Source organism: Doryrhamphus excisus, linkage group LG7 (genome assembly GCF_037039965.1).
Source record: "Doryrhamphus excisus strain RoL-2023G ecotype Guam linkage group LG7, RoL_Dexc_Guam_v1.1, whole genome shotgun sequence".
Taxonomy (NCBI): domain Eukaryota; kingdom Metazoa; phylum Chordata; class Actinopteri; order Syngnathiformes; family Syngnathidae; genus Doryrhamphus; species Doryrhamphus excisus.
This window is the reverse complement of record NC_136363.1, coordinates 4,262,050-4,273,539: the sequence shown is the minus strand read 5'-3', so window position 1 is coordinate 4,273,539 and position 11,490 is coordinate 4,262,050. Positions and strand designations below refer to the sequence as shown.

General features: G+C 36.0%; 1 protein-coding gene across 1 annotated transcript; it reads left to right on the top strand.

Annotated features, from left to right (window-relative positions):
- The first annotated feature begins 495 nt into the window (after positions 1-495).
- On the top strand, positions 496-11,490 carry prrt1 (proline-rich transmembrane protein 1). Its single transcript, XM_058046448.2, has 4 exons — positions 496-1,478; positions 5,101-5,432; positions 5,499-5,690; positions 7,120-11,490. The coding sequence occupies exons 1-4, from the start codon at positions 1,463-1,465 to the stop codon at positions 7,294-7,296; spliced, it is 717 nt and encodes a 238-aa protein (XP_057902431.1). The 5' UTR covers positions 496-1,462; the 3' UTR covers positions 7,297-11,490.

Genomic DNA, 11,490 nt, shown 5'->3' with positions numbered 1-11,490 from the left:
TAAGTGGTAGAAAATGAATGAATGAATGAATAATATTAATTTCCCAAGCTGTGGGCCACAAATGGCCACACTGGACACCGCCATCTAGTGGCCGGGTAGGCATGTTACAGCGTTTTTTGTTGTTTTTTTCAGGAAGTAAACATCGTCACATTGAGAAAACAAAGGGACATTTAGAGAAGTATGTAGTCATAAATTCACAAGAAAAAAGTCATGAATTTACAAGCATAAAGTCATAAAATTACAAAAAAAAGTCGTGAATTTACAAGAAAAAATTAATTTAAAGACAATGTAAAGAAAAAATAAATTTACAAGAATAAAGTAGTAAATTCTCAAGAAAAAAAGAGAAAATGTTTTAAATGTAGGAGAATGTATGAGAAAAAAACTTGTAAATTACGACATCATTCACGAAATCGATTTTTTTTCCAATGAGGCCCTAATGCCCCCCCACCCCCATTTTTTAATTTTTGTTGTTTTTGAATTATTCGCATAAGAACGTGCTGCATGCACAATAAAGAAACAAACTGTGGGCCACAATGGCCTCACTGTGCACCACTGCCATCTATTGGCCGGGCAGGCATATTACATAATTTTTGTTTTATTTTCACTGAAAGTTAACAGAAATTTACAATATTGTCCAAAGTTTTCGACAAAACTTTTGTTTTTAAACACAAAAAATGTAACAACAAAGAAGAATAATCCCATTGAGTACACAATCCACCGAAGATACAATAAAGAAACAAACTGTGGGCCACAATGGCCTCACTGTGTACCACTGCCATCTAGTGTCCGGGCAGGCATATTACATCGTTTTTGTGTTATTTTCACGGAAAGTTAACAAAAATGTACAATATTGTCTAAAGTTTTCGCCAAAACTTTTGTTTTTAAACACTAAAAATGTAACAACAAAGAAGAATAATCCCACTGAGTACACAATCCACCGATTTACTAACTTAGAATACTGTACTTGTTTTTAAGCTAAAGTATGTTGCAACACAGCACTATTTGAATGACATCGCCATCTAGCGGCATGGCATACATATTACAGCGTCACTTTGACCGTTAAAGTATTTATAATATTGTGAAAAACGTAATAGTAAGTGGCTCTAAATCAATATTTACTTTATAAAACGGGTAAGAACATACCAAAAAAAACCAAACAATTCGCATTAATCTATTTCTTTTTTTAACGTAGTTGTAATGGGATGTTCCAACTGAATGCCTGCCCCTTTAAGACAAGCATCGCTGGTTGTCTGATTGATTTAATATTCACCGACGTGCCAGTGAGAAACCTTGTTAGACACACACACAGACTAGCATCAGTCCTCTTCACATCCTCTTTGAAGATGAGGACGTCTTGAAGATGGCCTGTACGCTTTTGGACTAAAAAGTACACTATTAGCCATTATTTTTTTTTTGGAGGGTGGGGGGGGACGACACCTCCCATTAAAGGACATCGGACAGCATGTCGGAGAAACACGGTAAGCTGATATAACTGAGTAATAACGCTGTGAATACGTGTGTGTGTGTTTTATTAGTATAATTGTGTTGGTTTTTTTTCAATGTAGCCATTTATTAGCATCTCTATGGTGCGCAGTTACACATGAAGCACCGCTGCGTGGGTGCAGGCGCGTGAAACAGCATCACGGGGGGGGGGGCCTTAAAAATTCGTGTTCGTATCACATATTTCACTCTTTTTATGCGGTATTTTTCTACTTTTACTACATAATCCCCCCTTTTATTAGCATTACGCTCTCACAATGACGCCGTGTGACGTCAGTTAACAAATAACAGCACACACACACACACAGCGGCTGATGACGTCACACATCAATTAGCTTTCTAATCTTAGCATAGTCATTGGCACCCCCCTGATGACGTAATGGGATACCAAAACATTGCGGATTGATTAATGACACTTTTTTTAAAAAAATACAGTGTCGTGTACAACTTCCGGTTTTATCATCTAGCCATATTTGGAAACCTAATATTAGACACTGGTACAATCTGCAGTGTAATAAACATTATTGACTGAATACGGGGAGCTAGCTAGCTAGCTAAAACTGCGAAAGATTTTCAACACATAAGCAAAAAAAAAAAAACAAAGTATGACTTTTGTAACTCGTTTACTTTGAAATGTTGCACATTTGTTGCATACCTAAAGTGTTGAAAATGCTATGCTAAGTCCGAAATGTTGCACATTTACTATTCGCATGTTTACATTTACTTTACAAGCTAACATAGCATTTTCATCGCATCCATTTAAGATATAGTTCTAGTTCACATAATTTCCTGCAGTTTATACAGCTAATTTATGGCTAAATTGTAATAATTAGTGCCTGCCGGGGAGAGGAGGAGGAGGAGGAGCTGCAATGACATCAGCCTCCCTCAGGAATACTCAGACTGCCTCGAGTGAACAGAGGCAGCATCCATCCATTTTCTATGCTACTTGAAAACGTTAAAATATTGTATTTAATTTAAACTCTGTAATTGTATATTCACGGTACCTTTTTTGGTGTTAAGTTGCTGTGTGATGAGTTTAGCGTTTTTTTTTTTTGGTAAGGTGACACCTTGAGTCAGATTTTGAGTTTTTTCAAAGCTCATGATTGGCTCCTGGCGTATAAAGAACTATTTTTGTTATTGTATTGTATATTTCCATCTGTAATAAACATAATTTTATATAATGGGATATTACATGCAAAAGTAACATATTTTTAGATCCCTTCACACCATTTACTGTCTGTTTCCGGTCCTATTCCTTTTCTGTATGCGTGTGTGCAATGGAGGACTATTATGTAAATGTCGTCCCTGAGCACACGTCGTCATCCTTCATCACTCACTTGTTCTGCGCTCCATCCTTTCACCGTCTCCCATTTGACCCCCTCATCCTTTTTCCAAACATCTTCTTGTACCGTCTGCCTCTATTAAAAACACACCAGTCATTTTTCCCACAAATCCCACAGCGAAGATATGAGAGATGATAATGAAGCTTGTTGGCTTTTGATGGCAAACGGGTTAGGGTTATTCAGTGGAAATGTCAATCAAAGTCATCATTAGTACAAATATGGGTATTCCGGTTGAATATCATGGCCGTCTTTTATTTGGAGATCTTCTTTAGGGGTTGTAGGGATTATATGTACAGAAGGGGTGTCCAGACATTCTCCATTCAAGGGTCGTATATAGAAAGATGAAAGGAACACGGGGTCCACTTTTGATGTGCATGAAAGATGCTAAAACCCATCGTATGTAGGTCAACATGCAGTGCATCCAGAAAGTAGTCCCGGCCCTTCACTTTTTCCACATTTTTTTTTTTACCATGTTACAGCCGTATTCCAAAATGGAATTAATTCATTTTTTTCCTCAAAATTCTACACACAGCCCCACATAATGACAACACAAAAAAAGATTTTTAAAAATATTTTCTAATTTATTATTAATTAAAAAACCTAACAAATAACATGTGCGAAAGTATTCACAGCCACATTTATTATGTTATAGCCTTATTCCTAAATTGATGTTTCGCCTCAAAATTCTGCACACAACCCCTCATAATGACAACATGAAAAATTAATTTTTTAAAATATTTTCAAATTTGTTAAAAGGTAAAAATCACATATTTATAAGTATTCACAGCCACATTTTATTACGTTATAGCCTTATTCCAAAATTGAATGAATTGATCTTTCTCCTTAAAATTCTACACACAAGACCCCATAACAACAATAGCAAAAAATATTATTTTTAATATTTGCAAATTTATTTAAAAAAATGTAAATGTCCGAAATCACATGTGCTTAAGTATTACCAGCCACATTTTATTACATTACAGCCTTATTCCAAAATTGAATGAATTGATCTTTCTCCTTAAAATTCTACACAAAAGACCCCATAATAACAATAGCAAAAAATATTATTTTTAATATTTGCAAATTTATAAAAAAATTTACATGTCAGAAATTGTGTGCGTACGTATTCACAACCACATTTTATTATATTAAAGCCTTATTCCAAAATGGAAATATTTAATTTTTCTCCTCAAAATTCTACACGCAGCCTATTATACTGACAACATGAAAAATAATATTTTTAAAATATTTTAAAATGTATTAAAAATGTAAAAAAAAACACAGAAATCACATGTGTGTAAGTATTCACAGCCATTTTTATTATATTACAGCCTTATTTCAAAATGGAAATAATTAATTTTTCTCCTCAAAATTCTACACGCAGCCTATCATAATGACAACATGAAAAATAATATTTTTAAAATATTTTAAAATGTATTAAAAATGTAAAAAAAAACAGAAATCACATGTGTGTAAGTATTCACAGCTACATTTTATTATATTACAGTCTTATTCCAAAATGCAAATAATTCATTTTTCTCCTCAAAATTCTACACACAGCCTATTATAATGACAACATGAAAAATCATAATTTAAAAATATTTTAAAATGTATTCAAAATGTAAAAAAAAAACACAGAAATCACATGTGTGTAAGTATTCACAACTATTTTTATTATATTACAGCCTTATTTCAAAATGGAAATAATTAATTTTTCTCCTCAAAATTCTACACGCAGCCTATCATAATGACAACATGAAAAATAATATTTTTAAAATATTTTAAAATGTATTAAAAATGTAAAAAAAAAACAGAAATCACATGTGTGTAAGTATTCACAGCTACATTTTATTATATTACAGTCTTATTCCAAAATGCAAATAATTCATTTTTCTCCTCAAAATTCTACACACAGCCTATTATAATGACAACATGAAAAATAATATTTTAAAAATATTTTAAAATGTATTAAAAATGTAAAAAAAACACAGAAATCACATGTGTGTAAGTATTCACAGCCATTTTTATTATATTACAGCCTTATTCCAAAATGGAAATAATTAATTTTTCCCCTCAAAATTCTACACGCAGTCTATCATAATGACAACATGAAAAATAATATTTTAAAAATATTTTAAAATGTATTAAAAATGTAAAAAACACAGAAATCACATGTGTGTAAGTATTCACAGCATTGAATTGTACAGGTTCTTCTTTGGATGATTATGATATTGCTATGACCGTTCTCCCTCCCCAGGCCTTGACGACGCCAGCCGTCAGACAATGCAGCCCCCTCCCTACATCCCAGGCCCCCAGGACCCTAACATACCGCAGCACCCCACCATGCCGCCGGGCGCCCAGCCGGGTTATCCCCCGCTGCCGCCACCTGCGGGCTCAGAGGGATACCTCCAAGAGACTCAGTTCCACTGTAACACAATGGGACCCCCTGGTGCTCCACAAGGCTACACTGTCCAGACCCAGGGTCCCGGTGGGACCCTACCTCACCCTCCGGTGGGATACCTCCACCCTGGGTACCCTCTGCAGCTGCAGCCGTGCACTGCGTACGTTCCTGTGTACCCCATGGCATCGGTGAGTGTTTTTGTCTGTTTTGTTTGCACATGTACGAATAAAGTTATTTTCTCCGTCCCTCCCTAGGGGCAGCCCTACATGCCGGCCACAGGGGGCCACCCGGCGATCCCACCGGGTCAGATTCATCCCATGCAAATGCCTCCTAACATCACCTTAATGGACCGTAGACCTCCACATGACTACCTGCCCATCGCTGTGCTCACCACCGTGTGTTGCTTCTGGCCCACTGGCATTATCGCCATCATTAAAGCCGTGCAGGTGAGACTAGCATTCATAATAAACTGGGGGGGGGGGTGCTGGAGCATATCCCAGCTGTCTTCAGGCGAGAGGCGGGGTACACCCTGGACTGGTGGCCAGCCAATCACAGGGCACATATAGACAAACAACCATTCACACTCACATTCATACCTATGGACAATTTGGAGTCGCTAATTAACCTAGCATGTTTTTGGAATGTGGGAGGAAACCGGAGTACCCGGAGAAAACCACACATACTCCACACCGAGGGTGGAATTGAACCCTGGTCTCCTAGGTTAGCATGTTAGCATTTAAGCTAATTTAGTGATATCTAAAGGCAAATACACACATGGCATTATGTGGGGACACTATGGGACTGCATTAACACTTTTGGGACTTGAGGATGTCTTGCTAGGTGCTAGCATGGTAGCCATTGGCATGTTAGCATTTTCTAACATTCATACCTATGGACAATTTGGAGTCGCCATTAACCTAGCATGTTTTTGGAATGTGGGAGGAAACCGGAGTACCCGGAGAAAACCCACGCATGCACGGGGAGAACATGCAAACTCCACACAGAGATAGCCGAGGGTGGCACATGGCATTATGTGGGGACACTGTGGGACTGCCTTAACACTTTTGGGACTTAAGGATGTCTTGTTAGGTGCTAGCATGGTAGCCATTGGCATGTTAGCATTTTCTAACAGAGCATTTCTAACATTCATACCTATGGACAGATGGAGTCGCTAATCTCCTAGGTTAGCATGTTAGCATTTTAGCTAATTTACTGATATCTAAAGGCAAATACACACATGGCATTATGTGGGGACACTATGGGACTGCCTTAACACTTTCGGGACTTGAGGTAGCTATTGGCATGTTAGCATTTTCTAACACAGCATTTCTAACATTTATACCTATGGACAATTTGGAGTCGCTAATTAACCTAGCATGTTTTTGGAAGGAAAGGAGAAAACCCACGCATGCACGGGGAAAACGTGCAAACTCCACACAGAGATGGCTGAAAGTGGAATTGAACTCGGGTCTCCTAGCTGTGAGGCCTGCGAGCTAACCACTCCACCACCGTGCTAAATAAGCTAGCTATGTTTTTTCTAGTGATGCACTCCATTGCCATGATGGTGTCTGCTTTGGGGACTGTCATGTGCTTGCGTGTCTGTTGAGTAGCGGACCAGGCAGGTCCACATGCACCCAGCAGATCCGTTACATAACTGAACCATTTAGGGAGCAACTGGAGGGGATGTTTGTTTTGTTTTTTTTTTTCCAGTGGCCTGGCTGACTCTGCTCTGTTGCCTCTGAGGTGATTTGAGCTGACAAGGCCGGAGCGTGACTTTGGGCGTGTATGTAGCTCCAACGTGGCGCCGCCTCTTTCCGCACGCTGGATGTAATCGATTCCATCGTAAACATTTTTCCCCGTCGCCGCTCGTTTCAGGTACGCACGGCCATCGCCAGAGGCGACATGGTCACGGCGGAGATCGCCTCCCGCGAGGCCCGCAACTTCTCCTTCATCAGCTTGGCCGTCGGCATCGCCTCCATCGTGCTGTGCACCATCCTCACCGTGGTCGTCATCATCGCCTCGCAGCATCACGACGACGACTGGGAGCCGTAACGGCGCCGCGACCGCATCCAAAACGGTTAGACGCTAATTCATTACGTGGAAACGGGAGCTCTGGTACTGTCGTTGCTACACAACCATGTGACCAAATGCATAAAACACACACTGGACGCTAAATGCTAACTGCTAACTGCTATCCAACTACACTACAGTGGAGCCCGCTTCTGTCAACATCCGGTACATTTTAGTCCGTTTATGTCAACATGTGTTCTTAATTACATCACTATCACTAAGCAGCGTCGACATCTTATTTCAAAAAAAAAAAAAAAAATGGCCGCTTAAGTTGACACACACCACTTTTGTCGACATAATTTCTATGAAAAATGTTTCCGTTTATGTTGACATCTGGCATCGTATTGTTAACTACTGTACAGCATTATCATTAAGCAGTGTTAAACTCGCTTATGTCGACATTTTATGACAGAAAATGCTCGCTTATGTTGACACACACGGTCGCTTATGTCGACATCTTATGACAGAAAATGCTCGCTTATGTTGACACACACGGTCGACCACTTTTGTTGACATAATTTGTATGAAAAATGTGTCTGTTTATGTTGACATCTGTCATCGTATTGTTCAGTACTGTACAGTATTATCACTAAGCAGTGTTAAACTCGCTTATGTCGACATCTTATGACAGAAAATGCCTGCTGAAGTTGACACACACGGTTGACCACTTTTGTTGACATAATTTCTATGAAAAATGTGTCAGTTTATGTTGACATCTGTCATCGTATTGTTAACTACTGTACATCATTATCACTAAGCAGTGTTAAACTCGCTTATGTCGACATCTTATGACAGAAAATGCCCGCTTAAGTCGACACACATAGTTGACCGCTTTTGTCGATATCTAGAAAAATGTGCAAATGTGTCCGTTTATGTCGACATGTGGTTAACGTCATTATTCTCACTAAAAGCAACCTGAAACTCGCTTATGTTCACAAATCTCTGTCCACCTACTCATCAAGTTGACAACGGCATACATGGTCGACCTGGTCCGTTTATGTCGACATGTTGTAGTAATGTTAACTTGACTAAGCCTATTTTACCACAAAAGTATCTAAATGGCAAATTTATATTTTCCATTTTTGGTTATGTTGACAACCGCTTATGCCGATACAAAGAGTCATTTAAATTAAAAAGTGGTTTATGTCGACATGTTGTAGTAATGTTAACTTGGCTAATCCTATTTTACCACAAGAGTATCTAAATGGCAAATTTATATTTTCCCATTTTGGTTATGTTGACAACCGCTTATGTCGACACAAAGAGTCATTTAAATTAAAAATGCTTTATGTCGACATGTTGTAGTAATGTTAACTTGGCTAGGCCTATTTTACCACAAGAGTATCTAAATGGCAAATTTATATTTTCCATTTTTGGTTATGTTGACAACCGCTTATGTCGACACAAAGAGTCATTTAAATTAAAAATGGGTCCGTTTATGTCGACATGTTGTAGTAATGTTAACTTGGCTAAGCCTATTTTACCACAAGAGTATCTAAATGGCAAATTTATATTTTCCCATTTTTGGTGATGTTGACAACCGCTTATGTCGACACAACCGGGATCCACTGTATAATAACATTCAAGCAAGTATTTGTATATATTTCCAGTATGTATGAGTATCTTCTCGGTGGAAAAAAAAACAGTGCCATGTTGAAACCGTGTGCTGCTATGGTATTCCTGCTGATGCGCCATCAAGCTAATCTGTTAAGCCGAGTTTAAAAGAGTAGACTTAGGCCTGGGAAAATGTTTAAAATGGTATATATATATATACATATATATATATATATATGACAAATGTTATTTATTGCTTTATTCAATAGCTGCTGTGCTTTTATGTCACACTTTTTTTTTTATTGCGAGCCGATGCTGCTTGTGACATGCATAGTGAAGTACATGCATGATAATAAATACGTTTGTCGTAAAGCAGCTCGAAGAGTAGATGATTTATTTAGTAAACACCGTGAAATTCAGTGGAAGCATTATTAGGTTTGATATATATATATATTTTTTTCATTTATTTTTTTTAATATATTGCATTGCCCGGACATAAACAGGCAGCATAAGCTTGCATGTCATCCTCAGTTTGCTTCCGTTTATTTGAAATATTCAGGCTAGATGCTAGCTCCTGTACACTCTTTATACTTTATACTCTTTATACTCAGTACGCACTTGGGCCGGTGCACTGAGTCGGGATTTGATTACCGCACTGGAAAGCGACAACGGAGTATTAAAAATAATCCTAGATTTCGAGAATAAAGTCGGAAATTTACGAGAATAAGTCGTTAATTTACTAGAAAAAAAATATTACAAAAATGAACTCTTACATTTATGAATAAATATTAAAGTCGCACATGCACTTGAAAAAAGTGGCAATATTACAAAATTAAAGTTGTAAATTTACAAGAATAAAGTCATAAATTTTGTTATGAAAAACTTTTATTCTCGCAAATTTACCAGTGTAGGCGAAAAGAAAAAGTTGTAAATTTATGAGAAAAAAATTACAAAACTAAAGTTGGAATTTTTTGAAAATAAAGTCATTAATTTTTAAGAATAAAAATCTAATTTAGGAGAATAAAGTTGTTGATTTACTAGGAAAAAAAAGTTGTAATATTACGGGAATAAAGTCATAGATTTATGAGGAAAAAGTCTGACAATAAAGTGGTAAATTTACAAGAAAAATTTTTTAATATTATCGGAATAAAGTTGTAAATTTGCAAGAATAAAGTTTCACATTTATGAGAGAAATTAAGTCAAAATATTTAAAATTTATTTCATAAATTTCTGATGAGAATAAAGTCTTCAATTTACAAGAAAAAAAGTTATAATTTTACAATTATAACGTTGTAAATTCACAACAAGAAAAGGTGTAATATTACAAAAACAGTCGTAAATTTCTGAAAAAGTCATAAATTTACAAGAAAAAAGTTGTAATATTACAACTTTACAAGAATAAAGTCATATTTCGAAAATAAATTCATAAAAATTCATAAAAAATTTACGAGAAGTAAAGGCGTAATATTACAAAAATAAAGTCTTAAATGTCCTAAAATAAAGTGTTTCATTGAAAACTTTAGTTTCATAAATTTCTGTCGAGAATAAGCTTGTAAATGTATTTTCTCGTAAATGTACGACTTTATTGTTATAATATTACAAGTTTTTTTTTCGTACTTTTACGACTTCATTGTCGTAAAAGTACGACTTTACTCTCGAAATTTCAGATTATTTTAAACAGGCATTAACTGGACAACGTTAACAGAGCGAATTTTTGTCTCGTAAATGTACGACTTTTTTTTTTTTTTTTTTTTTAGAAAATTTCCGATTTTATTCTCGATCGTAGAAAGCTTTTGATCCAAGATAATAAATGTCGCTAAGACTTGTTGCTAACACGAAAAACATATCCTACTTCCCCTTTTCTTGCCTACTATTTTCAAAAATGATTGCATCGCTAATATTATTATAGAAAAAAAAATGCTTTAAACGTTTATTTTTTTTATTTTGTTGATGTTGGAATGAAGAAAAAAATAGCCAAATTTGCTATATTGCTCTTTAAAAAAAAAATCCTATATTTTAATGCGATGCGCATATTTTTAAATGTATTTATGTAAAACCCTAAAGCACCTAAAATATAAATTATATTTAAGCTTGCACTCTTAGAAATATTAAGTTGACACTTTAAATAAGTTTTGTGGCACTGACGCAAGTATGTGCTTATATATATATATATATATATACACATACGTATATATACATGTATATATAAAACATACAGGATGTATAATGTGAATTGCACTTATTTGTTGTGATAACTTAATTGAAGGGTACCCCAAAAAGTCTGGATTATTAATGAATTAAATGAAATAAATATTGAGCTAATATAAATAATATAAATTCAGCTTAATGTATTTTTAAAAATTTTGAAATATTTTATTTATTATTGTTGAATTTCCTATTAAATCTCAAGTCCAGACTTTGGGGCCACCCCGTATTTTAGACTAAGATGGGCTATCGGCGTTGTTATGAAGTACATAAAGTGTTTATGCTAGCTAGCTAGTGTTAGCATATCTAGTTAAAACTACGCTGCGTTTTCTTTACCGCTTGTTCCGTATTTGATTGACAGGCTGTGTTTTCATTCCGATGGTTTATGTTTGTGAATCAAATAAAGGATGAAGCTCC

What these genes read in the sequence shown, in the direction of transcription:
- prrt1 (XM_058046448.2), top strand. An exon ending in CTGTGTACCCCATGGCATCG is followed by an intron (nt 5,433 to 5,498) that starts GTGAGTGTTTTT and finishes GTCCCTCCCTAG; the next exon opens with GGGCAGCCCTACATGCCGGC. An exon ending in CCATCATTAAAGCCGTGCAG is followed by an intron (nt 5,691 to 7,119) that starts GTGAGACTAGCA and finishes CGCTCGTTTCAG; the next exon opens with GTACGCACGGCCATCGCCAG.